The following is a 26,794-nucleotide window of genomic DNA, read 5'->3' on the forward strand; positions in this document are numbered from 1 at the left end:
TCTAACCTAGCTACACATTTGAATCATCTGTGGAACTTTCAGGAAATAAACAAAAAACCCCCAAAGGGTGGGGAACCTCAACCAAACTAGTTTATCAGAGTGTGACCCAAGCTTAAGTACTTTTAATGATTTCAAGCACAGCCAGGGTTTTGAATTACTATTTCCATTAAGCATGGCAGAAATAGATTCTTAAACCATTCTTTGGCTGTGCCCATGGCAGACATCAGCAATCAATCTCAGGTCTCAGGAGTCTTAACTGAGCTTGAGGCAGCCACTAGCGATCAATGAAGTTCTGAGGAGCAAAAGGGGACAGAGGAACAGGGCGGGGTATCACACAGGCCACTCTTTGACCTGGTGAAGCTCTCCTAAACTCCATCCAGGCTCTAGGCCCCTCTCTGAGAAGCCTCCCCTGGTTCCCAGGGAGCCTTTCCTCTGCATCATTCCTGCCCTGTGACACTGTCTGCCTCCAGCCTCCTCCAGTGGTCCCTCACAAGGGGCGGAAGCACATGCACATGGGATGGTTCACCCGACTCACAGGCCTGCCTTGTTGAGTGGTTCTTGCCCACCTTTCCTGGGGAAAAGGGATCCTGTCGCCTTCTCCCACTCCCTATACCCACTTGGTCCTGTACTCTGCCACCAAAGCTGCTTTCTCCCCCACCCTGCAACATGTGGAACAAGTGGCACTGGGGCTTTCAGTGCTCCCTCCAGGGCATGTGGACATGGGGTAGGCTGGGAGACTCAGTGGCCTCTTCCACCCCTTCTTACACAACTGCTGCATCCAGCCTCCAGTCAGCTCTGAGGGATGGCACTGCCACCCACCGACCCAGCTGAGGAAGCCAAGGCCCACAGATGAAGAAGGGTGCTCCCAGACTCCCAAATCCATGGCTCCTCCCCAAACCCACCATTCCTGGGCCACCCTCCCCGAGACCTCCAGCCCAGTCAAGCCTCCAGGTAAAGCTGGCTCTCCCCTTCCCAGTGTGACCAGAGTCCTGGGGGGGAGGGGGAATGGACAGAAAGACAGAACTCCAGCTCTGAAGGAAGAAGAGGGTAGCAGAGGTGAAGAGGAAGAAAGACTCATGCAAAAGTGTTGTTTTTTATTTTCTTTTTGGGGCCAGTGGCAGCTTCCGACCCACAAAACCTCAAAGCACTATGGCAGGAGCAGATGTGGGGCGGGTGCAGGATGACCCCCTGAGGCTCCCGGCACTGGGGGAAAGGAGCCCACCCCCAGCTGCAAGAGCAAATCTCAGCAGCTACATGTGCTCAGCGCTTGGCTGGGGGACAGAAGTGGGGAGACAGAAACCAACCTCATACCCCAGCCCCAGCCAATTGGGAGATGGGGGCTAGATGCTGACCCCATCCCTGACAGCACCCACAGCAAATAGATCTATGTCACAGACTCTGTTTTGGGGTGGAAAAGGGTACCTTTGTGGCTTAAATAAATGGGCGGGGGAAGGGGTGCAGCAAGAACAGAGGGTTACTGTCTAGCCAGCAGACCAGGGCTCTGGGGCCGAGACAGTGCAAAGCCTGCACTGTGGCCTGCAAGACTCCTGAGGGGAAGGGAGGGAAGGTCCCAGCCGAGGTCTTGGGCCAACTCTTTCTGGGCTCGCGCTGTGTATGGAGGGGCTGCTGGGGAGAGCAGAGGGGCAGGAAGACAGGCGCCGGGGAGTGGGCTTAGCGCAGGTCCTCCTCCTCGCCCTGGATGGTCTTCTTGACACGCAGCAGCATGGTGGTCAGCCACTGGTCCAGCCGGGAGATGGAGTCATACTCCTTCACCTGTGCACACCCGCAATGGTGACTATAGTGACAGGTGACGAATCCCATGCCTGGCCCTGGCCCTGGCTCCTTCCCTGTCCCAGCCCTGGAGCCCAGGGTCTCTGGTCCCAAGATTCTCTACATGTGTCCCTGCCAGTTGTGGCCTGAGAAGGAGCAAAGGAGACACCAGGCTGAGTGGCTCCCTTTTGGGCCTTCACTAGCCTGAGCATAAGGCTTCCTTTCAGGAAAAAAAGTAATTTTGTAGCTTAAAATAAAAGGGTGCCACTTTATGGATGGGAAACTGAGGCCCGGAGATGTGAGAAAGGCCCGTTCTGAGTGCCATAGGTAGGAGAGGCCCGAGCGAGAGCCCACGTTCTTTGTCCCCCACTTCATGCAGAGCTTCCCGACTTCCCACCACTGTCGGGGGCAGGAGGGACCAGTGGGAGCTGGTCTGTTATTGTTAGGGGCCTAGGGTTCTGGACAGGCAGGCACCCAGCTGTGGTCTAGACGACCAGATCAGATCCTGAGCTGGACACAACTGGTTCCAGAACACTTAGAAACACCTGTGGGGCAGTTCTAAGAATAATTTGTTGCTGCAAGGATGGGCCCTCCTAATGCCACCTTTCCTGCCCTCTCAGCTCCACCTCCCTCCTGCTCTTGAGGTGTCTCGTTTCCTTCCGTTTCTGCTCCTCTGGGTAACCCAAAGTGCTGGATGAGAGGTGGCCCTCAGCTGCTCACCTAGGGGTACTCTGAGTGGCACAGACCTTGGCCTTCAGGGGCAGACAAATGTGGGTCTGAACCCAGCTCTGCCCCCAAGGGGCCAAGAATAAGTTCCCTCACCACTCTCAGCCTCAGTGCGATCATCTCTAAAGTGGGGAGACATTCTCCACACCTCTTGGGGATACTTGTGAGACTCTGGGGTGACCACAGAAAGGAATTCACAGCCAGGAGCCAAGGCCAGAGATAAAAAGGGTGAAATTCACACAGTGTGTGTCTGAGAAGGGTGGCCACCCTGCCAGCCACTCACCGCCTCAGTGTAGCTGTCCACGTTCTGCTCCTCATGGGCTTCTAGCAATTTCTGTAAGAAAATGGGAGGCAGAGGTCAGGGCCCCAGCTGGCCTGAGGCTTGGCCTGGGTTAGACCCACACACACACCATCTGGGTGGATGAAAATCGGGGGACTCCCATGCTCAGAGGAAGGAAAAGACTGTGTTCCAATCTTGCCCGTGTAAGAAGCTGCTTGCAAGCTCAGGGACACAGGTCACGTGTGCATGTGTGTGTGTGTGTGTGTGTGTCCCAGCTCAGCCCCTACTAGATTCATCACTGTCTGAGTCTGGTCTCATCTAGAAAACGGAGATCCAAATGGCAGAAGAGGGAAAACAAAATAAAAACAAAAACCCCTTGAGAACCACTACACAAATCTCGGTGTTCATACTAACTGGAGCCAAGCTTCCAGGTTCCTCATCCCCGGCTCCCAACCACCCACTTCCAGGCCCAGGTGAGAAAGGGGCAGGGAAAGGGCCCCAGCACTCACTTTCATCAGCTTGCACTCCCGGGAGTCGGAGAAAGCGGGGAATAGCTCCTCGTACTTCTGGACAGCAAGCTGAGCACAGCAACGGTGGAAGGAAGGAAGAAAGGGGACAGGCTAACAAAGGGGCTGTTGAAGCCGCTGGCCTCACAGCAGAGGGGATCTAAGGATGGCTTGGGCCCTGAGTCAGCTCTTTGTGCCCCTCCCCCAGCCTCCTGGTCACCTGGCTCTGTGCCTAGTGGGACCTCCAAGGAACTGAGCTCAGCACCAGCCTGGCTGTAGAGACAGCTGGTAGGGAGGGTTTCCCAGGCCAGTCCCCAGTGCTCCTTCCTGAACCTGGCACACCCAGGGGAGGGGGCAAATGACAACTGTCTGTGTACCTCTTCCATGCCAGGCAGTATCACATTTAACAATCATGAGGACCCAGGAAGGGTCAAATGATAGTGACCCCAATTTTAAAAGTAGAGAAACACCCAGATAGGGCAGTGGACTGCTCAGGGCACAGGGTAGGGCAGGGATCTGAAGTGGCCAGATGCAGGGAGCAGGGCAGGGGGCTCAGACGTGCCAGGTTAAGGGTAGGGCTGCTGAAAACCCCCAAGAAATCCCAGATTCAGGAGTCCAGCTCCTTCCCCTGGGCATTTACTGCCCCTCGCCAGCAGTGACACCTCTCTTACCAAGAGCCCCTGAAGATGGGTGGGTGGACATGCAGACTATGGTTTAAATCGTGACACTGGGAGTCAGAAAGATCTGGAATTGGGGCTGCTGTTTATTAGCCATGTGGCCTTGAACAAGGGGCTCTGGTATTAGCCTATGTCTTTGTCTGTAAAATGGGTGACAGTGATGCCAACCTCATGGGGAGCAGTAAGGATTCAAAATGTGTTCTCACAAAAGAAAGAGCCTGGCACCAGGTGAGGAAATGGAAAACTCAAATGCTAAGGGGCCAGGCAGGTGACATCAGGGACAGAAATGCAGCAGTGAGAACAAGTGTTTCTCACCCAAGACCGACTGTCAGGGGCCAGGCGTGAGGGGCTCACCCCTTCTAAAGAGTTGAGAGGGGACTTGACCTAGTGACAGTGGTTCCAGTGCCCTAGGAGTGGTCACCTGGCAGGTAGGGAAAGCTCTGGGTGGGCTCACCTTGGCATTGAGCATGTCAATACAGAAGTGGCAGAGGGCCGCCTTGAAGAAGTAGTCCTTGGCGCTATACTTGAGGAGGGGGCTGTCCATGGCATTGGTCCCCACCTGTGGGTACATGGAGGTTGCACTGTGAGCTCACAGCAGGCAGCCAGAGGGCCAGGGTCACTGCTAGGCACTCGGAGGCTGGCTAGAGGCTGGGTCTGTGCCCCAAGTGAACAGCTGCTAACCCAGGACCTCAAGGGCAGGGAGGCCCAGGACCAGCCCCAGGCTTAGTCAGCAATGGGTACATGAGTGACCAAGGACCAAGACATAATTGGGGGGGGGGGGGTTTGCCACAAGGCCAGGACTCTGTGGGCCTCCCAATGTGCCCAAGATGGTGGGACAAGGTGGTCCTGCTATCAGGCCCCACGGAAGGCTGGCATGTTGGTGGGCAGAGGGGTGGCAGCTGCAGGAAGATGAGAGGCGGTGCCTGCTCCACTCTCCTCCGAAGCCAGCTCCCTGGCTTTTTCCTGTCCAGCTGAACCCACCAGGACAGCCTGGGACTGCCGAGCCCTCCCCACACTGCAGAGGAACCTGAAAACCCTTGTGACACTACCTCCCACTTGGGAGCATCCCTGTATCCCTGACCCCTTCCTCTGGGCTCCTCAGCAGCCTCTGGCCACCCCAGGCTTCAGCAGTTCTTCCCGTTCTCTCCCCAACTCTGGTTCTTCAGAGTCAGTCTCACTCTGGGGTTGGCCAGGAAGCTCCCTGTGAGGACTGGGGATGGGCTGGGCCAGGGAAAGGGCAGCCACACCACATGGTATCATGGGTAGAGAAAATGTTCAGCCAGGCTGGGTACAGAGTTAGGGTGAGGTGATGACAGAGGAAAGTGGAGAGAAAGGGAGGGAGGGGGCAATAGAGAGGGTGGCAGATGGGGGCAGGGGGCATCAGCACATAGGATAGGGAGCAGTGTCCTCTGCAGAGAGCAAGGCTCAGAGCCCCATGTCCCCACCTGTTCGTAGATATCAATGGCTTTCTGATATTGTTCCAGCTGCGCAGCATAACCAGCCACCTTCAGCAGACACTTGTTGGCTGAGCTATGTGGGGCGGAGAGAGGGAGGTTGGTGATGGCTGGTTGCAAGTGCACTGGGGGCTGGCAGGCAGGAGTGGGGTACGGGCTGGTACCTGTTGGACTCCTCGCTCTTGTAGTAGTCCGCAGACTGCTCGTAGTGGGCGATGGACTGTGGAGATACGGGGAGGGAGGATGGCGAGGGGGTGCCTGCACCTTTATCACCGGCAGCCCCAGGCCCACCTAGGACATGGCCAAGTCCTTCACCCACCTTCTGCTAGTGCCCACATCCCTTTCCCAGGGCTCAGACACCAGGACTCCCAGAGTGAAAAGGACAGACAGAGGAGTCCTGGTCCCAGGGGAATGGCTGCTCCAGGCCCTCCCTGCTGCCTGCCAAGAGCCCTGCTGCCACTCACTTTCTCGATGTCCACCAGCTCTGTCTCATAGATCTCAGCGATGGAGATGTGGTGCTTGGCTGCGATCGTGAATCGGCCCTGTGAAGGGAAGGGAATGTCTATGACCAGTGCCACACTCCAGCTCAACTATGTTCCACCCTGGTCCCCAAAGCTGTGCCTCCCCGCCCCTTAGTCGCATCTGTGAGGTGAAGTGCACAGAAGAAGGTACAGAGGGCGGAGGGCATGGGGCTCAAAAGGGAGGCTCTAGAGTGAGAGGCCCAGGTCTGAGTGTTGCCCTGACCAGGTAACCTTGGACAAGAAACTCCACACCCAGCCCCCGTCCATGGGTGCACAGGTGGAGGGGGTGCTGCCAGGGACGAGGTGTGCGGAGGTACCTGGCAGAGGTGAGGTGGGGCAACATGGTGGATCAGGAGCCAGGAGCGGGGACAGGACTGTAGTGACTCTTACCATGTCTGTGTAGATCTCAATTGCTCTCATCAAACAGTTAATGGCCTCTGGAGAGAGAAAGAGGGAGGCGGGGAGGGGAAGTGAGAAAGGGAAGTCATTTTAGCAAAAGCTGGGGGGGGGGGTGCAGGGCTGAAGCCTGCCTGTGGGGAGATCAATAGAGTTGCCAGGGCTACGTGCTCCCTGAGAGCGGCTGGGAGGGAAGGTGAAGGAATCCTGAGCCCAGGGAACTTGTTCAGACTAATTTATTCTGCTGTCTGACTTGCTGGGCATATGCTTGGGGTGGGGGGATGAAGCTGCCCTATCCCTCCAGCTGCCACAAAGCCACCGCCTTCTCAGTAACGCCAGGGAAGCCAGGGAAAGGACACGGCTGGCGCCAGAGGAAGCTGATGGCCAAGCTCCCATGGGGGTTTTGAGCCAGATCATCCAAGGCTTTACCCTCGGGGACAGAGCTGCTGGCAAGGGGCGGCCAAGCCTGACACCTGAGGGTCATCCAGATTCTGCCGGGACTCTGCCATCCTTTCATTGTGGGACCCTGAACCAGCCACATCCCCTGCAGCTGTCTGGCCTCCATCTATGGCAGGAGGAGGCCAGATGCTGTGACTCAGAGACCCCTCCAGCTGGAATCTCCATCGTTCTCTTGCCCCCACCTCAGCACTCAGCAGAGCCCTCTGTGCCCTCCTTAACCTGGCGCTGATACCCGCCAGCTCCTCAAACCACAGCTCTGCCAACGAAACAGACACTGGGGTGGCACTTGAGAGGAGGGATTGGGCTACCTTTGTTGTACTATCTCTTGCAGGATTTTAAATTTGGGAATGGCTTTTTTCTTCGACAAGTTATTTGGAGGAGAGAGAAGCATGAGTGGGAGGCAATTTCTAGCAAATAGAGATGAGCTCTTGGGTGGATTTTTTTTTTAACACTGTTTTAACAAATCGCAGGAGGAAAGGGAGTGGGGAGGTAGAGGAGGAAGAACAGAGAGAGCCTGGACAGACCACAGGGTGGGGGTCAGCTGAACAGAGGCTGAAAGTTTGGCCTGCAGTCCAGGGCATTTGAAAGGCTCCTGGTCTGCTTCCAGGGTCTCCAGTCAGCTAGGCCCATGGCCAAGATGCTACAAAGAAGTGTTAGGCCTGGCGCCTGCTCTCAAGGGGATTATGGCCTCACTACCCAGGGAGACATCTGAACATGGCTCTTAGCTCCGGGCTGGACTTTCAGGGAGTCCTCAAGCTGCTTAAATTTGTGTGTCTGTGAGCACTGCTCTGGGAGTGAGGGGATCTATAGGTTTAGTCCAATTCTGAAAGGCCTCTGGGGACCCCAAAGGATTCAGAGAATGTGCATCATTTGGTTAAGGTTCCGAGTTGACAGCTGGAAGTCTGGGGGCAATAGGGAAGAGGAAAAGGAGGCAGAGGCCAGGGGGCAAATAACAAAAAATGACAGCTGGGAACGCAATTGTGACTGACACACACACACACACTTTGTAACAGCTTTTCTGGATGTAATTGATGAGCTACCAACTGGTTGCAACAAGGGTTGGTTGCAACACCATGATGAGGATGGTGATGAGTGAGCAGCTGGGCTGCAGGGTGCAGGTTCTGCATGTCCCACCCTTGTTCTAGCCTCCACCCTGGGAGGTGGGTGTGACCAGCAGGCACCCTACGACTCACCCACTCCCACTCCTGGGTTGCCCGGAGTCCAATGGGACACCTGCAGGCAAAGGTGGCTAGGCTGCTCCCAGTGACATTAGCACCCGGGAGTGGGAGGGGCTGGAAACTCCCCTGGCAGGACAGGATCTCCTGCAGCTGCCTTGGGGCCTGCAGGGGAGGCTTCCCCCCACCCCCTACCCCCAAGCGCAGCAACACGGACTCCTAGGGTTAAATCCCCTTCATGCCTGCTCTTCACCCCAGGACTGTTCCTGAAAGGGGCAGGCTCCCAGCTGACACCCTGGTAAGAGCACTGACAGACAAGCCTGACACACAACTAGCTTATCAGGTGACGAGAATCCCCAGGATGAGTGGCCAGCGCATCCCTGGATGAGCAAAGAACCCCTCCCCCTGCCCCCATCTACCCACAGGAAGCTGGAGCTAGAAAGGGACTCTGGGAATGATCCAGCCCACGATGGGAGGAGGGGGGCTGAGGCCCAGAGAGGGGAAGGCCCTGGCTTAGGGAGACTGGGAGTCTGCAACCTAGGGTCCTCAATCCACCCCATGGGCTCCAGCTGCCTCCCATCCCACTCCTGCAGTCCACCACCCAACTCGGCCAGCGGCCTCGATAAACAAATCCCAGAACCCCACAGGAAGTGGAATGGATTAAAAGAAGATGCCCTGGCCTGGTACACAGTAGGCATCCAATGGCAGTGGGGCATGGGGTACGAGGGGGAGGGGAAATGGGGGCCTGGTCACCTCCCTGCCCTGGATGCACATGCATGAACCCTCCCTGGCCTGAGTCCACCTACAACAGCAGACAGTGGCTGGGAAACTCGGGAATCACTAACAACTATGGGCGTCACCTCTTCCCTCTCCTCCCCAGGCGGCAGCAAGAGACTCCCTGACCCATACTGAGGGCAGACTCCAAAGAGGGAGAGTGTGATGACAGGAACCAAATCCTTTCCTTCCGCCCTGAGTAGCTCTGGCAGGCCTCAGGCCCAGGGTTGGCACCAGATGCCTCTGGAGGGGCGGGCCCTCCAGGGCTCTGGCAGGAAGTGCTGATACAGGACAGGAGGACTTCGAGGCAGGTGAGGTAATTGGCAGGGCCCCAGGGAGCTGGTCACCTGCTTGGGAAAGTGGGCCAGGTTCCAAATGGGCCCTCTAGCTCTGTTTCAGAAGGCATGCAGCCAAGGGGGTGGGGGCTCAGAGCCCAGGTCAGGCCCCTGGTGGAAGTAAGCTGAAGGCTGTCCCTCAATGGACTTTTACCACATGCTAGGTGCCACCCTGGGCACGTCTGCGCCTTATCTCGTGATCTCTGCTATACCAGACCAGGGAATGCAGATCCAACAGATTAAGTGACCTGTCCAATGTGGAAGGAGAGCAGGCTCCTCCTGGACCTTAGGACCACAGTGAGCCACACACAGCTGCCACGGACCTCTGTGAAGAGGTCTGGCCCCAGACACAAAGCAGTTGTCACTCCTGGTGCAAATATGCCTTCTCCCCTGACCCTGGCTGGAATGGTCCCCACCTCAGACTTGTGACTGGGGTTGGCAGTCCACGAGGCAGTGGTGCTGGGATGCTGCCCCAAACGCCCGGCCCAACCCTCAGCACCAAACATCCTCATCTGGGCTCCAGACAAGGCACCCAGTGCCAGCACTGCCCAAATTACACTGTTCTGTGCTCCACTGCCCCTCTTGTTCTCGCATAAGGTTCCCCCCACCCCAAACCCACCTCTTCCCACCTCAGCTCCCAGGGCAGCAAACTGTGCTCCCTGATCCCCCAAGAAACTAAGATAAGGGGACCATCACCACACCTAACTACTGCTGCTTTCCCACCAGCCTGAAGACTCTGCCACCCTCCTTGCTTCTAGGCCCCAGGCAACACCGAACACACACCCTGCAGAGCTTGCTGAGAGATGAGAAAACTCAGATCAAAAGTTAGGGAAGGACATGACCTCACAATGCCAGGTGGGGCCTGTCCACAGGAAGTGCTGGGGTTGTTTAAAGAGCAGCTGGTGTGCACGTGTCATGTGGCCTGGCACTCTGCTCCCGCCCCAGAAATAAGTCCTTTCATTCACTTGGGAGCAGCAGCTGAACGTCACAGATGCTAGGGCAGCATCTCTAGGTCAACCAGTTCCCCAGGGAGCAGAAGGAAGGCTGGGGGCAAGCGGGTGACTCCGTGGGAGACACACAGACTTCTCTGGGTGATTCCAGCTGAAAACAAACCCAGGATGGCATGGGTCACTGTCACCTCACCCACGTGGCCTGCTCTGACGCAGCACTCAGCTCTGTGTAGGGAGTGACAAGGCCTCCCCTGGGGTTTTTTAAACCCTCATCTGAGGATATGTTTTTACTGATTTGAGAGAGAAAGAGAGAGAGAGAGAGAGAGTGAGAGAGAGAGAGAGAGAGAGAGAGAGAAAGAAAGAAAGAAAGAAAGAAAGAAAGAAAGAAAGAAAGAAAGAAAGAAAGAAAGAAAGAAAGAAAGAAAGAAAGACAAGAAAGAAAGAAAGAGAAAGAAAGAAAGAAAGAAAGAAAGAAACATCGATATGAGAGAAACACTGATTGGTTGCCTCCCATAGGAGCCCCAACTAGGGATTGAACCCACAACCTTTTGGTATATGTGATGATGCTCTAACCAACTGAACCACCCGGCTCAACTTACACCACCATCTGTGAGACACCCAGTGGCAGAGGAGTGACTGGTTAAGTCTGGGGACAGAGAAAAGCTACTTGGTTTACATAGAGATCAAATCCTGGGAGTTAAATAAATGTCCCTGACAGCGATATGGACCTGCCAGCAACCCCCAGAGCTTGTGTGTGAACCAGTGTTCGCTGACCCTTGCAGAGACCTGTGCGTACTGTTGCCAACTGTCCCTTCTTGGGAAGGACAGGCCTTTATTCCAAAATTAAGCATCTCCTTTTAAAATAAAACAACTCATGTCTTTCCCATTCTCTTAAGAGAGGAGAGTGACAATAGATGGTCTTTTTTTAAAAATGTCTTTGCTTGCTAAAATTAAGTTAGCAACCTATGTCTGGCACCAAGATTAAAAAAGTAAATTAAAATCCCAGCTCCATGAAATTGAAAGTCTGGTACCCACTGGGTTTCCCCTTCCGGATGAGCCCAGTAGGACAAAATGGTTTTCTCATGATGAGTCAGATCCAATGAGGGCTCTGTCCCCAACATGCTGTCATCTGAAGAAATTTGTTCTCTGGCAACTATATCCCAGGCTCTTCTCTCCTATCCCTCCCGCCTGGGTAGGGAAGCCAGGTTAGGATAACTTCCTCTCCTTTTTCAGCAGCGACTCCTACCTGGCTGGTCTCAGAAGCCCTCCTACCCCCTTCTGCATGTTAATTCTGACAACAGAACAGATTTTCCTCTCCCCTTGGCATGCGGTGGGTCTGAAATGTAACTCCCACTCCCAAATGCTCCCAGGCTTTGGGAAGGGAGTGATCAGCTGCACACACAGTAGAAAGAAGAGGAGGAGGCTTGGAGCAGGACGAAAATGCCAACCGGAAGGGAGCCAGTTCTGAAATTAAAGAGCGAGTGCCTCCCTGCCAGCCTATCGCATGTCAGCCACTGGAGAAAACCTGAGCCCATGGAAACCTGAGGACTTCTCTGTAGAGCGCTCAGCTGGTACTCTGGGAAGCCAGGCCTGATGGCCTACAGGCCCTCACCTTGGGGGTCAGCTTTCTTGAATGCGTTGCCGGCGTCCACAAAGCAGGTGGCTGCGTCATGCTTGTTCTGGAGCTGCAGATGCAGCTGGGCTGCCTGGCAGAAAGCGTTTCCGGCAGCTGGAACAGAAAAAAGTGATGCTAGCCTGAGTGGGGAACCATGCTTTGCAAGACACAGACAGTGCCCTGGGAGCTCTTAAGAGTACAGAGACCCTGGAGAAAGGAAGAGAGTGGCCTGGGTGAGCAGAGGTCTGGACCTAGACCTCAGGCCTCCTGAACTGAGTGGTGCCCCCTGGGAAGCCTGGAAGCACAGGGCTGGGAACCACCAAAGGCAGAGAGTAGGTTGAATCATGGGAGGGGTCCGGGAGGGGGTGTTGGAGAAGAGAGGGGAAATCGTGATTGCACTCTGAAACACTTCCCAATTCCAAGTCCCATTTCTTTCCCCCATGACTCCCAGTTCTTCCTGTCTACATTCCTCTGCCTCTGTCCACATTCTAGTCCCTTGTGTAGAGTCATTGCAGGTTGTGTGGGCAAAGCACCACACTAATCGTGAGGTACATGGGAGGCAGGGACACAGGGTCTGCTCCCTCCAGGAGCTTCATGCCCAGAAAGGGAAATAGGACATAGACCCCAAGATCCTAAGCACGCGGGGACAAGTGGATACCACACACCTGAAGCCCAGTCTGTCATGCTCAGATGCTCACTGTCACTTTCCATGGGTCCCAACCCATTCTATTTATGTGCCTCATCTCCTTAACTGACTTGCAGGAGACAATGGACCACTCCCCTCCAGGGGTGGGGACTGTGCTACCTGGAACCTCCACAGCCACCTCCAGCTCAGTTCTGAGCCTGTGTCCCTTCGTTCTCCTCCGGCTGAGTCCAAGTCACAGAATTTCTGAGCTGGAAGAGGACGAGTGGGCCTGGACCCTGCCCTGTAGCTGCAGAGCAGCAGGATAGACAAAGCCACCCAGGTTTTTACCATGTGTGAGTTCGTTATTATTTTTAAGGGCTAGAAACTTGAGTGTAAAATTTCCAGAAAAGGTAAAATATCACTAGGTAAAAACAAACAAACCCTAGAAATTTTGTTTGTATAGTGTGTGTGTGTGGGGGGGCAGTTATAAATTTTAGGGGAAAAGCAACATCTATGTGATTGAAAAATAAGTACTATACTCTTTCTTTTAAGGCACTTTCTGAGCTCAGAAGCATAAAAATATACATAGCATCTGGCTTTAGTACAATGTATTTTGTGGAAGATGAAACATTCTCAGAAAATGATAATAACTGATTTTACCTTGTGCCTCTACACCCTGCCTCCATGGTCCCATACCAGGTTTCATCTCCTTCTTGGTCAGAAAAGTCCTCTCTGGGTTCCAAACTATGTCTTCGTTTGATTCCTCTGATCCAATCTTGCTGACACTTGAAGTCATACTATGAACTTGAATTTATATTATGAACTAAATGTGCTGGCTTTTCCAACCTCTCCTCCAGGCCTTCAGGCATCTCCGCAAGAGAGCTCCTACCTCTCCAACCTCATGGAGCCCCTCCCTGCCAACCAAGCTCCAGCCTTGACAACTCAGTGCCAAGCCAGAAGAGCCATGACTTGGATAACACTCCGCCCACCAACACAGGCTGTGAGTGTCTCAGGAGGTGCTTGACCTGGGGTGACCTCTTCCAGGTGGCGGCCCTTTCAGCATTGTATGATGCTGTGCCATCACATTTACTGAGTGCTGCCCGTCCTTGCTGGTGAGGCCTCATCTCCATGAACCCACACCACAGCCCCATTCAGTGGCTACTATTTCCCTGTTGTGGTACTGAGGAGGAAACACATGAGGAGAGGCCAAGTAACTTCCCCAGGGTCACAAGGTCAGTCTGAGCTGTGACACAAACCCAAGTTACTCAGCTCCAAAGGTCATGAAGCAACATAGGGGCAGGTTAAACACTCAGGCTCTGGAGTCAGAGCTCTGGCTTCTGAATTCCGTCCTGTCACTCACTAGTTGTGGCACCTTGGGCAAGGGGCTGAAACAAGTCTCAGTTTTCTAATCTATAAAATGGGGAAATGAATGAATGGTACTGACCCTTGTAGGGTTGCTGCGATGATTCAATTAAATAATGCATGCTTGGTGCTTAGTGAGGTGTTCAATAAACTGTAACTGTGATCAATGTTACTGGAACCACTTGAATATCCCCCCAGCCCAGAATTCAGACTCTGATGGAAACAGTTTGAGACAGTTTTCAGGAAAACCTGAAATTATGAATCTAAGGAGAAACCCCTCAAAGAGCTCATCAGTCCACATGGATCTGCTTGGATTCAATAATCTATTTGTCCTAACCCTTCCACCCTCTCTCCACGGCCCTGTGGTTCAAGTGGTAAAGTAACCCAGCGGGCTAATGATCAGACAGCAGGCCCACAGGCGTGTGATGCTGGAGAAGCCTAAAACGAGAGGGGCTGGGAGGCTAAGCTCCCGGCCAGGACCTGGGGAATGGAAGCTGAGGGAAAGAGGAGAATGCAGCAGAGAGGAGCCCTAGCAGAGGTCACGTACCACTCCAGTTTTTGGCCATTTTGAACATGTTTGCTGCTCTGGCGTAGATTTCACAGGCTTCCTCTGTTTTGGATGAGCCTCTGGGGGGGAAAAAGGGAAAAAGGATAAGGAGCATATCCAGCCTGGTATCAAAGAGGAAGCAGAGACAGCGTAGATGTGCCCCTGCATTCACTCCCATGATTCCCTGGGAAGCCAGCTTCCCGCATCCAGCTGCAGCCCAGGCCTCTACTTCAGGTTCAGGAGAGAGAGAGAGAGTCTGTGGCTCCCACCCACTCACACAAAGGCTGCCTAGGCCCTCCCGAAATCCCCACAGTCTGTGACAGTCTGTGACAGCCTCTGACAGCCACAACCACTTCCACTTCCTGCCCAGGCTCCCCACAAGTCCCTTTCCCCAAGAGACTGCAAAGCGTCCTGGGGGAAGAGCCCAGCTTTGGAAACCTCGTCCCTTCCCCAATGACTTAATCCTGTGCCTTGCACACTGCAGCTCAGACAAGACCTCTCAACCCTCCAAGTGTGGGCATAAATATTACAATATAAACACACAGAAAAATACTATTTTTAAATGTGTATATAAAAAAGTTCCCATTTGTGTTAAAACAAAACAAAAAAGAGGGCGAGAAGAGAAGCATATATGTTTATGTGAACAGAATATTTCTGGAAAAATATACCATAAACTAGTTACAGCATTTTTTTCTAAGGCACGGTCCACACAACTGGGGGCCAGGCATGGGAGATAGATGGACACCCTTTGTTAGCACTGTCTGAATTTCATTTTATTTTGAGAGTACACTTATTAAAGCTGGGGACAGTGAAACAAAGAAGAGCCTAGGATAGAAGAAGCAATAGGAGAGAGATTAGGCAGGGCTGCTTTGGCTCTCTGGAAATGTTATGGGAAAGGAGTGAGGCTAGGTGGAGCTGCTGTCAGCTCACTGGAGAGTCAGAAAAAAGGGGACTTGGGGATAAGTTCAGGGGGTTAGTCCAGAAGAACTGTTGCTGCCCATTGCTCCTTTGGTTGCAAGTCCCGTGGGGTCCCCTAGAGTTTAGGAGATGCATGACTATTGTGGATAAAGAAGGGGGAGGGAAAGGCACAGGTGTGCTCCCAGTAGGGAGAGGGTGGCCCTCTCTGAATTTTTAAAAATCACCTGCATATTTTATCTACTCAAGAAAAGAAATACATATATTTTAAATGTCAAGATTTACATTGGGTCCTATGATCCAGCAATGAATTACATTTATAGTAATTTATCCTAAGAAACTAATCAGAGAAGCTACAAGGATGTTCAGCACAGCATTATTTAAAATGGCAAAACCACCTTCAGAAAACTTAACTGTAATGGTTAGGGACTAGGGAGATACACCCTAAAGAGCACCCTGCAGGGACAGCTTTACCCTGGCATCCTGACCTCCAAGTGGTGCCCCTTCCTGAATTGGGGCTCTTCATTAGTACCTCACACACTGGTGGTAAGTCATTCCATCTCCAATAATTCTACCAGGCTTAGACCACCAGGTCTACGGTCTCTGTAACTGTTCAAACTCCACTGCCCACAAAAATCAGTAAAATAAAATCCACACACTCAGGAATCCCCCAAATAGAGTTCAGATTCTCTCTTCACTGACATCAAGCAACATTTGGTTTTGAAGGAAGAGGGGGACTCTTCCAATTAAAAGCCGCACATATCATCTTCGCTGTCAAGTGGCCCTGGAAAGGGCCTCTAGGGTAATTTCGGAGCTGTGTTCAGAGCACACCTTCACTGCACTGATAGTGTCGTAGTCCACCTCACCCATCTTTTGAATCATATGAGGGGCTCCTTACAATAATCAAATCAGAGCCCACAGCTAACCTCCCTGGAGATTTTACCCTCCCTGGAGGATGGTCTGGGTGGGGCACAGAATCAGGATTTTTAACAATGATCCCAGATGATTCAGGTGATCAGGTGAGTTTGGGAGGGGAAAAGCTGACTTAACTTGGAAAGCAGCCAGCAGTGACCTGTCCCAGGTCAGGTGACTTCAACTGGAAGATACCTCCTGTAATGGCTAAGTAGGGGTGGGGAGGGGGGCTGGGACTGCAGTCCTGCCTCCCAAGTCCCAAATCACACCAATAAGGTTCTTCTTTAGGTGAAAAGCCTGCCCTTTGCCTTATGCAGCTGTGCTGACACAGTCTCCCAGACTTTCTGCTGTCCCCAGGAAGTGTCCCTGAGCAATGAGCTTTCCCCTCCCCAGACCTCACCCCAGCTAGCCCAACATTGAACCTGAGGCCCCCGTTTGAAGTGCCTTCTTCAGAAACCACTCCTGGCCTTGGAGAGGTGAGGCACTTTCACAAGCTTCTGGCAGAAGAGATTTCAAAAGATTCCTTTGGGGCCAGAAGGCAAACTTCCCCCTGGGGACCTTCTCTGGAATGTTCTCTTAAAGGAGACTGATGCATTCACAGATTGCCATCATAGCTCTGCCCAGCCCACAGATTCTTTCCTTCCTTGAGGATGCAATCTGTCCTATCCAGGCCCAGACCATCTCTGAAAACGCTTAGGCTTCTGGATGGGCAGAAGTGGCCCATCCCACTGAGAGGTCCCAAGCCGGGTGACCAACAATGGGCAGAGCCAGCCCAGCTGTTTTGTTTGTTTCAGCTCAGTGGGACAGAGTGGACACAGAACACAAAGCCTGTCAGCTGCTCGGCTGAAATTCTATGACCCCAGACTAAGCTAGGAGAACCCTGTGCTGGGTCAATGACTAAGGCGGGGTGGAAAAGCCAGAGGGATTATCACCTGCTTAGGCTGCGAGGCCGGTCTCCACCTAGTCATTTCCACTGTGATAACAGGGGAATCTCTGGGCTTCCATCCTCTTCTTTTAGAGATGGAAGTTGAGTCAACAAAAGGGGAAAGTGATTTGCCTAGGGTCACTGGCAGATCCTGAAGGGAGAAGCTGTTCATCCAGGGAACAAATGTCTGAGTATTTACGATGTGCCAGGCACTGGACATAATAGTAAACAAAGGAAAAGAAGCTGGTCCTCTATACACAGGAAACCAGCAAGACAATTTCAGAGTGATTAAACATGAGAGGGCTGGGAAGGGCTTTGAATGGGCAGGTCAGGCATGTAAGATTTGAGCTTAGTTCCCTATGATGACTAAGGAGCCATCCATGAAAAGAGGAAGAGCATTCTACGCAGCAAAGCATGTGCAAAGGCCCTGAGACAGAAACAAGCTTGGTCAGTTCAATTAAGGAAAAGATGTGGGCCAGGATGGCTATGGTGCAGGGAGTGGTAGGCAATGAGGCTGGAGAGGCAGGCAGGGTAGCCTCCATGCTATATGGAGGCCAGGAGAAGAGTTTAGGCCATATTCTAATACAACAGGAGGGTTTCTGGCAGGGAGAGTGCCTGGAAAAAGTTCCCATCTGTACTGCTCTACCAAGTTGCCCCCTCCCCTCCAGTAAATCTGCATGGGTTACTACAGGATTTTTCTCCCCAGTCAGGTCCGCTCCTGTCACTCATCTAAAGTTGGCCTCCATGAGGAAAACCACAAACTCCCCAAGGTGAGAAAACCAAGCGTTCTCCCTTTGCCCCCTGCACAAGATCCAGAAAATCAAGCTGGGTCTGTCTCTTCTGAAGAGCCAGGGTGGCAGCACATGTGACAGCTGACTGTCCCTCCCCACTGACCTCCCCCAAGCTGCCTCTGCTTGGCTCTCCCCAACCAGCGGCTCTGAGCCATGCCCAGGAATAGAGGGAACTGGTTTGGGCTGGCCTGGCGCATGGCTGTCTATAATTACTCGCTCAGCTTTGCTTTCTCCCCCCTCCCAAGGCGGAGGAAGCAGTCTCAGGTCTCCTAGGAGTAGCCACCAACCTCCAGTGACTGCCATATGGAGAGTGAGCAGTGCCAGGAATGCAGACAGCCCGGTGGGACCCGGGCCAGGGGGGTCTGCAGGGCAGACTCTCAGCTTCCCTCCCTCCTTCCTCCATCCCCTGGGCACTTCCAGGTTCCACCAACATGCCACCTATCCCACCTGCAGTTTCCCAAGGACCTCAAAAAGGCAGGGCAGATGGAGTTAACTCCCATTTTAGGTCCTCCTCCGCAGTCCCTCTCCCTCCAGTCCCCCTGTGGTGCCACAGCTACCAGCCATCACTCTTCTCTCCCTGCCCTGATTCTCTAGTCAGTGCCCTTGGTGGAAGGCCCTTGCCTTCCCTTGTGTGCTATGCATCTTTATTACTCTTTATAATGGCCAACAATGGGCTGCCAGGCACTCCGCCTGAAGGGACAGAGTTCCTCACAATAACCCTTCAGGTCCTCACCAGGGTATTTACAAACTCTCCTGCATTACAAAGGAGGAATCTGGCTGGGGCTCAGGGACCTTAAGGGGCTTGCTCAAGCCCACACTGCCAGGAAGCGGCAGGGTCCCAAAGGAGATCCAGTCTTGCCCTTGCCTCTCCCTCACTCAGTGATCTGGGAGGCTTCATTCCACTTCTAAGAGTTTCTGGAAAACAAGGAGGCAAACACGGGCCCTTCCTGCTCTCACCTCTCCAATAGATTAAACAGCCAACACTGCTCAGGTTTCCCTCATCTGACAAGTAGACTGCTCTCCGCTGGAGGCCTGCTGGGCCACCTCTGAGCAAGGCCTCTGAGCAAGGGAGGGCTTCATCAAGCCAGCACCCCAAGGAGCCCTGGCCCACAGTACAGTGCTACAGGCAGAGGAACATTAGAGAACAGAAAGGTCCGACGGTGCAGGGAGCAGGTGGACACCAGCCTGGCTCCTCTGCTGAGCTGTCAGGGCCATAGCCGCAGGATTCCTCTGGCACCTCTTCCCACATCACCTGCAAAAACTAAGCTAATCTCTGCCTCCCTGGCTCTGCAGTGACAGGCAGGGCTTGGGCCCACACAGTGATGCACAGGCCCCAATGACCACAAGAGAATAAAGCTCTCCACACAATGTCCAGCACTGAAACCATCACAGGACATTCTCAACCACGCCTGTATGGGCAAGGGGTGGGGAAGAGAATGGACCTGGGGGCCAGGGAACCAGGGCTGAAACTGGTCTCAGCACTTTGCTAACTGTGTGACCTTAGATGAACAGTCCCTGAGCCTCAGCTTCTTTATCTATAAAATGGAGACAATGAACCGGACCTGGGAGGAGTCTTTGTGAGGATCGGAGATGAGCCGGCATTGAGGGCAGCACACAGCAGGGGCTCAAACTGCTGCTAATAGACAACTGAGGAGAAATACACTCCAAAGGCTGCCAGCCGCCTGGCAGTGGGAATTCTAGTCACTTGGGGCAGTGGAAAAATCTCAGACTGTAGTCAGATGGGCCAGGATTCCGGTGCCAGCTTGTGGCTCTCCAGTCTCGGTTTCCTCATCTGTATCTGGGGATAAGACTCCATACCAGGCAGAGCTGCTAGAAGCATGAGGTAGTGCCAGGAGAGCGCCTGCCACACTTAGCATCACTCTTATCAGACTGGCAGAGAGAGTATATTCTAGAAATGTTTTCCTACTTCAACATATCAGCATGGGCTTCACCTCCCCCACCCCAGATTGGCTAAGTGTCACTCCTCCCACAGACCCCACCTCTTACTACAAGCTATCCCCTCCTGACTGTAAACTCAAAGGCAGGGGCTGTGCCCCACAAGGCCTGGAAGGTGCTCCTGTGGTTCTATACCAATGCCCTTGGCACCCCAACAGGATTACTTCACCGAGACAAATACCTGAATGTTTCTTTTTTTGAAAGATGTTTCTGACAGACCCTAGCCTCTCTGTAGTCCCACCCCAAAGGGAAGCGCTGAAACCTAATCTGACCAGGCGGCAGAGCCCCATCCATCATGGAGGACAAGAACCCTCAACTGCTGCACAATCACGGCTGGGTTACCCAGAAACCTTGTGTCCCTTCAGGAAAGAAACCGCTTGGAGACTGGGCAAGAAATGTCAAGTTTTCCACTGTAGGTCTTGGCAGCTGGCAGGGCAGTGCGAACTGCATTGGTGTGGCCGGAAATGGCACCAGGGGTTTCTGCGTGTTCTCTGGGTGAAAGGAGGTCTGGAAGCAAAGCCATGTCATTCCCTCACAAGCTCAGCTAAGGGCCAGGTGGGTCCTGTCCTCAAACTTGTCAGCAATTCTTCCCTCAGGAAAGCCAGTCTCCAGGGCCCCTGGGGTTGCTGGCACCTACAGGCGGTTCAAACAGGAACTGATCTGTCAATATTTGACCTTTAGAGACTGTGTTGTTTGTATACAGAACACGTTGCCATTTTTTCCTTCAGGGCTTCCAGCTCAACTTCCAATAACTATAAATAACAACAATAATCATGATGATGATGATAGTAAGCACTTAAGCACGTAACCATTGTCAGGCACTGTGTTCTCACCACTTTACACACATAATCTCACTTATTCCTTAGAACAACCCCATGAAGTAGCTGCTACTATGATTTTCATTTCACACATGAAGAAACTTCTTATGCAGGTTGCTATCCAAGTGGAAAGAAATTACATCCAGGGAGACTCCTAGCAGGAGGGAAGAAAATGTGTGCCCACCTGGCCTGGCCTTTTCTGCAGTTTCACTGTGCTTTCCTCAGGAAATCTCCACCTTTTGCTTCCAGAGAAGTCTGGGCTGTTCCCTGTCCCCCCCCCCCCCTTTGGCGGGCTGGGGAGTTAGGGGAGGGGAGAGGAGGGAGCAGCAGGAGGGAAGGTGCAGAGAAGCTGTGATCTACTTACTAACTGGCTGGGTGGAGGCTGGTGCACCAAAGCCCCCTAGTGTCTGGCAGCTCAGAAATAGTGAAGAGCAAAGAAAGCCCTAACATCCAAGGCTATGGGGCTGCCCCAAATCCCAGGCAGGCTATCCTACTTGGCCCTTTAGGGGCAAGCAGAGACCTCTCAATTTGGGATGCTGTCATTGCTGAGATTCCTGAAAGGGGAAGAAGCACAAGAGACACGCCGAGTCCCAACACTCTTTCCCTCGAAGCCACCCAGGGCCTTGAGAAAGGTGGGTTGTGAAATGGTGAACACAGGGGACTCCAGCTCCAGAGGCCTGGGCCTACCTCTTGCTGTACTCCCATCCCTCAAACAGACAGGCTCTGGTCAGGTGGGTCCCCCACCCGTGTCCGTGCCCTCTGCTCTGGCCTAGCTCACTCCCATCTCAACTGCTCTTGGAGCTGGAGGGGACAGGGTTGAATACACCTGCTCTCTGCCAAATGTTTGGGGAAAACTGTGAAGCGAGGAGGGAAGGGAGGAGGAGTTAGAGGGAGGGAGCTCCCTGAGACAACTAGTTTGTCAATATCCTTAGTGCCCAAAGCAGGAGGAACCTCACGTGTAGTGGAGGGAGGGCTTTGAGATCAGACAGGCCTGGGTCTGGCAGCAGATCCCCCTTACTGGGGGACTGAGCAAATAAATGACTCAACTTTTCTAAGCCTGCATTTGTCTACCTCCACAGGGATGCTATAAAGACTGAATGTGAGGATGCTGGTCAAGGGCCTGGCCCAGGCCTGACCCGGAGCCACAGAGAACACTTAATAAAAACTACCTGCTATTATTTATGTCACTGCCTTCACCCAGCCTCTCTCCCACCCCAGCTGCTGCATCCTTTCTAAAACGCAAATGGGAACCCTCCAGGACTGGCCCAGCTATGGACTGAATGTTTGTGTTCCGCCCCTCCAATTTATGTGTTGAAATCCTAACCTCCAAGGTGATGGTATTAGGAGGTGGGGTCTTTGGGGGTAATTCTGTGCCTTTATAAGAGACCCCAGAGAGCTAGGTCACCCCTTCCACTATGCAACAACACAGTGAAAGGATGCTGTCTATGAGGAAGCGGGCCTTCACCAGACACCAATTCTGCTGGCAACATGATCTTGGACTTCACAGCCTCTAGAACTATGAGAAATAAATTTTTGTTGTTTATAAGGTACCTGACTATGGTATTTTGTAGTAGCAGCCTGAACAGACTAAGACAGAACTCCTCCTTAAAATCCTCAATGCTCTCCAGCAGCTTCAGTCCAAACCCTTTCTGGAGAGCCCCTTCCTCCCCCCACTGGCCTGTCCTTGCTGAGCTTCACCTCCCACCTGTGCCCTTCAAACTTCATGTGCTAACATGGAACTCGTATTAAATTTCACACACCTGGGCCTTCCTCAAGCTGTCCCCTCTGCCTGGAGCAGTGCTCCCCCACCAAAGGGTACTCCCAGAACTCCTGTTCATCTTCCCAGATGGAGGGCTCTCCTCCAGGGAGCCATCTCCGGTCCCTTAGGATCTCAGTTCCCCAACATTCCAGACAGAGCCTCCCCTTAAGCCACACCTTTGCTTGAACAATTCCCATCACCTAGAATAACCCTTCCAGGCCCCCACTCCCTTAGCAAGTCCTAGGGTACCTTGGGGCCCAGTTCACTTGTCACCAAAAGCCTTCCTCCAGATCGTGCAGCTTCCCTTCACAGCTCAGGAACTTCACACGAATGACACAATCTAGCTTTTAGTTACACCTGACAACTTCGTTTTACTTGTTTGCCAAGTGTTAATCTTGTGTTGGGGAGAAAAAACTCCTCTACCTTTTGAGGTTCTTCTGGCTGGTCTAAAAATCAAACCGACATGAGGCAGAGTAGCAGGAGAAAAACAAAGTTTAATAACATGTGTATCTCCTGTATACATGGGAGAGACCCAGGAACCCTAAATAGCTGGCCAAAAAGGCCTAAGCTATCAGGTTAAATACAACCTACAGCTAAAAACAAAAGATGTAGAGGGTGCAGTCGGTTATGGGAGGCTACAAGGAAAATCACAGTAAACAAGGGTAAGATTATTATGCAGATTTAAGTCCCTACCTTCTCCACTAGATAGTGAAGGCAAGCCTGGTACAGTAACGGAGACAGGTGCCCTTACAAATGTAAAAGTCCTTTATAAAGGGTAACTGAGCTAACCTATGCTGGCTTTTCAGAGCTTCAGCCTAAAATAACCAATATCCCAATGAGGCAAATTTTGGGATGGCAAACTCCGCTCCCCTTCACTTGTCTTCCCAACCAGATGACAAGTGTCTCAGAGGTTGATTTGGTTGCTTTCTCAAAGCACAGCTCAACGGTAAGTACACTGATCTTCAGTCCAAAGGGACCAGGCACCAAAAGCCACCCAGGAAAGTAATTAGCTGAAAACTGAGCTCTTGGCCTCACCCCAAAACACTGCACTTGATTCTCCCCTTGTGAAGGAAGAAGAAACACACATATCCTCTCTCTGCTCTCAGCCTCTAAAACATTCCTCACTAATCAGTATGTCAGCCCAGAAGTTTCTCCCCCCCCCCCCCCCCAGTGATTCTCAGTCACCATATTAAAGTCCTTTTGCTAAACATTCTCCAACCTCAAATAACAATGGGTGGCCCATCTCCTCTCCTGGAAAGAACTCTCCCCTTCATTTCTTACCAACCTCCCAGTCTCTGGGCCTTCCTCTCAAACCCCATACCCAGCCTTCTGGCAGACTCTCCCAGTCCTGCAGCCTTCCCCAGTCTCTGTGTCTTACCTCCACCACAGTTATTCCTAATTCTACAAACCCAATGTCCCTCTCCAGTCCTCCTCTCAGTCCCCAGAGCAATGTAACCCTCCTCTGTTCTCCTCGGCTCTCTGGCAATCTTCTTCCTCTGTCCAGGACCTCAAACCCCTTCCCCTAACTCAACAAAGTCCCAGGGCCCAGAGTCCCTTCCCCAGTCCCTTTCAGCTCCTCTCTCATCACATTCAGCTTCTCCCTCCTCTGACTCTCCCAGACATCTCCCTCAAGCTCATACCCTGATTTCCACTGGCCCTCTCAGTACAGGTTCCAAACCTGTTTCCTTCCTGGAAGTGACACTGATGATAGCTTACACCTTTCAAGCTAACCATGTGCCACACTCAATTCTAAGCACTTACATGCACTCTTATTCACCACTAGTAGCAAACTTCTGAGGTGAGTTTTACTAGCTATCCCCTTTTAGCAGGGAAATTACCTAACCTCATGAAAAAAGTGGCAGAGCCACACTTCAAACTCGGGCATTTGACACTCTTAAGCCACAAAGATTCCTCAAAGGATGGTCATCACTTTTATGAGCCAACATGAATTTTGTGTGAAATGCCCACCACACACGTTGCCAACCCAGCCCCTTTCAGACCCTCTTCTCAGCACACCATAGTCATCCTGCTCACACCGCCCGACCACTGCTCAGCCATCACACAGCAGGGCTTCTGCTCCTTTTGGTTTTCTCATCTCCCTCACTTCTCTCTTTCATCCTTCCATCTCCTAAACAAAGTCAGCATTACTCATACCCCCACCCCACTCTCCAGCCTCTCAGCCCAGACTCCAGCCTAATTTCATCACCCAGAATCCCTTTGCTCAGAGCTCACTTGAGTAAAAGGTCTCCCTACACTGGCCACTACTAACATACTCGCCCCAGGCACCTAACACACCTCACGCTTGAACTCATCACTCCCAGGATCCCGAGCCCAGACCCCCTCACCCCCATCATCCAGCGCTCATGCAAATCCACTGCCAGGGGCCTAGGAAAGGTCAATCGCTAGAGCAAGTGTCCTTGGCCCCAAGCCCCCTCTGGCCCGCCTGGGATACTTCAGATGGGCTCTCGTACGGTTCCCAGTCTTCTTGACCTGGCTGCTTGCTCAGGTTCCCTCAATCCCATCAGGCCGGTGCCCTTCAAGGCTTCAAAGCACATGCTTTCGGTCCAAGTTTTCCTCCTGCCCCATGGTCCGTCTTCATCCTCGGTCCCCTTCCAGCCTCATGATGTCGCCACGGCCTAGGTGTCCTCAGCCCAGAGCTCTTCCGCCATCTCAGTCTCTCCTCAAACCGTGTTGACACAGCTTGGGCCCCCTGGCCCTAAGACTATGTCCCCTCTCCTGCCTTAGACCACCGCACCTCGTCCGAAATCCCCTCCGTCCTCTAGGCTCCAGCCCTTGGTCCCTGTCCCGCCGCCTCAGGCCAAAACTCCTTCGTGCTCTCAGCCCAGCTCCCCGCCGATCCTCGGCGCGCTTCTTACCCAAAGAGGCCCGAGAAGAAGGACTGCGAGTTCTTCACTTTGCGGTCGGCCTCGGCCAGCAGCGCCATCGCCTCCGCTTCCTTCCCGGAGTTGTCCATAGCGGCAGCAGAGGTACTGGCAAACCGCCCGACCCGGACCCCTCGGAAGACTCAGCCAGGGCCGGGCCGCGGTGCACAGGTCAGAGGAGCTTAGCAGGCTGCGTTGACGTCGCACCCTCGCGCCGCCAGCTACCCAGAACCACGTGATTAGCGCTGGCCAACCAGAGGCCTCGTAGCACGGCGCGCGCCCGCAAGCCACGCCCCCCAACCTAACGCGCCCCGCCCCGTGATTCACGGCCTCCAATCGGAGACCTGATGCTTCAACGCATGCGCATACACCTGCACAGGGGAACTCACTGTCTTCCGGTTACTCAGTACAACACCCCAGGTGATTCTGTATGAGCCAATCGTAGTCCCCACCGCTTCGAAGTGCAATCTTTCTGGGTCCTCCTCCACCAATCAGCAGCCCCTCTACTCGGCTTCTTCCCTCCCTACGGTCTCTAGTCAGCCGACCGATGACCCTCACGTGACAGCTCCCAGCCGCCGTCAGACGACACGTCCCTCCCACGCCCGGGTTTGACAGTTCTGCGCAGAACTCCGCCTCCGTTCCTTATCTGGAGTCCTCCTCTTTCACTTAGGAAGTAGGAAACTTTTCTTGCGCCCTCTGCCGAGGGACCCTGAAACTGACTTGGGAAGGCCAGTGAAGCGCTTGAGGGGAAACTAAACTGAGAGTAGACGTCCTTTAACTCTGGTTTCATTAAAAAAAAAAAAAGTTGGAGAGCGATAAAAATTCAGATTCGAGCACACCTAGTACCCAGGTCGTAGTTTTTAATACCATTCTCCAATAAAAGGAACCAAGGCTCCTTGGATAAATTATTCTATCTTGCAGTGTCAGAAAGGAAGTGTGTGTGTGTGTGTGTGTGTGTCTCTCACACACAAAAGGGGTCTGTCAAAGAGACACAGGAGCCAACTGACAGAGCTCCCAATGGCCAAAGCTGTAACAATTTGAGCAACAAAGTAGTACTGGATTGTAACCCAATGTATAAAATATCTATGAGTCCATGCTGATACAAATGAATGGAAAATAATAGACAAATATTCGTGAAGAATTCCAAATAACTTATGTAGGTACTCTGCCCGCAAGGAGGCGGAGCATAACTCTTCACTCCTGAAGTATGGACTGAGCAGTGACTTCTTTCCACAGAGTACAATATGGGAAGAGGAGGGGACTAAGAGTACAGTGGAAAAGCCAGGTGACTGAGGTTAACATCAAACACTGTCAGTCAGGTGACTGAGGTTAACATCAACAGTGATAAATCACATCAAAAAGTATATACTCTTAATAAAATGTGATGAAAATGGCCCTTCACTTCTGTGGTCTTCATTCCAGTCTAATCATGAGAAAAATATCAAACAAATCCCAGACCAGGACTCCTCAAAACTGTCCTCAAAAATAAGTCTAAGAACCCAGCCAGCATGACTCAGCAGTTGAGCCTAGGATCCAGGAGGTCGAAGTTTGATTTCAGGTCAGGGCACATGCCTCAGTTGCAGGCTGGATCCCCAGTAGGGGGCCTGCAGGAGGCAGCTGATCAATGACTCATCATTGATGTTTCTCTCTCTCTCTTTTAATTT

At 52.8% G+C, this 26,794-nt stretch overlaps 1 protein-coding gene across 1 annotated transcript; it reads right to left on the reverse strand.

The window, feature by feature from the left end:
- Positions 1-1,081: 1,081 nt before the first annotated feature.
- Positions 1,082-25,352, reverse strand: NAPA (NSF attachment protein alpha). Its single transcript, XM_016216737.2, has 11 exons — positions 25,125-25,352; positions 14,173-14,252; positions 11,636-11,752; positions 6,325-6,371; positions 5,878-5,955; positions 5,578-5,633; positions 5,405-5,489; positions 4,414-4,518; positions 3,286-3,354; positions 2,780-2,830; positions 1,082-1,773 (listed from the first exon to the last, which is right to left on the reverse strand). Exons 1-11 carry the CDS (start codon positions 25,220-25,222, stop codon positions 1,672-1,674), a joined length of 888 nt encoding a protein of 295 aa, XP_016072223.1. The 5' UTR covers positions 25,223-25,352; the 3' UTR covers positions 1,082-1,671.
- Between the last annotated feature and the right edge of the window lie 1,442 nt (positions 25,353-26,794).

The sequence above is a fragment of the Miniopterus natalensis genome, chromosome 18, assembly GCF_054644295.1.
Source record: "Miniopterus natalensis isolate mMinNat1 chromosome 18, mMinNat1.hap1, whole genome shotgun sequence".
Lineage (NCBI taxonomy): Eukaryota > Metazoa > Chordata > Mammalia > Chiroptera > Miniopteridae > Miniopterus > Miniopterus natalensis.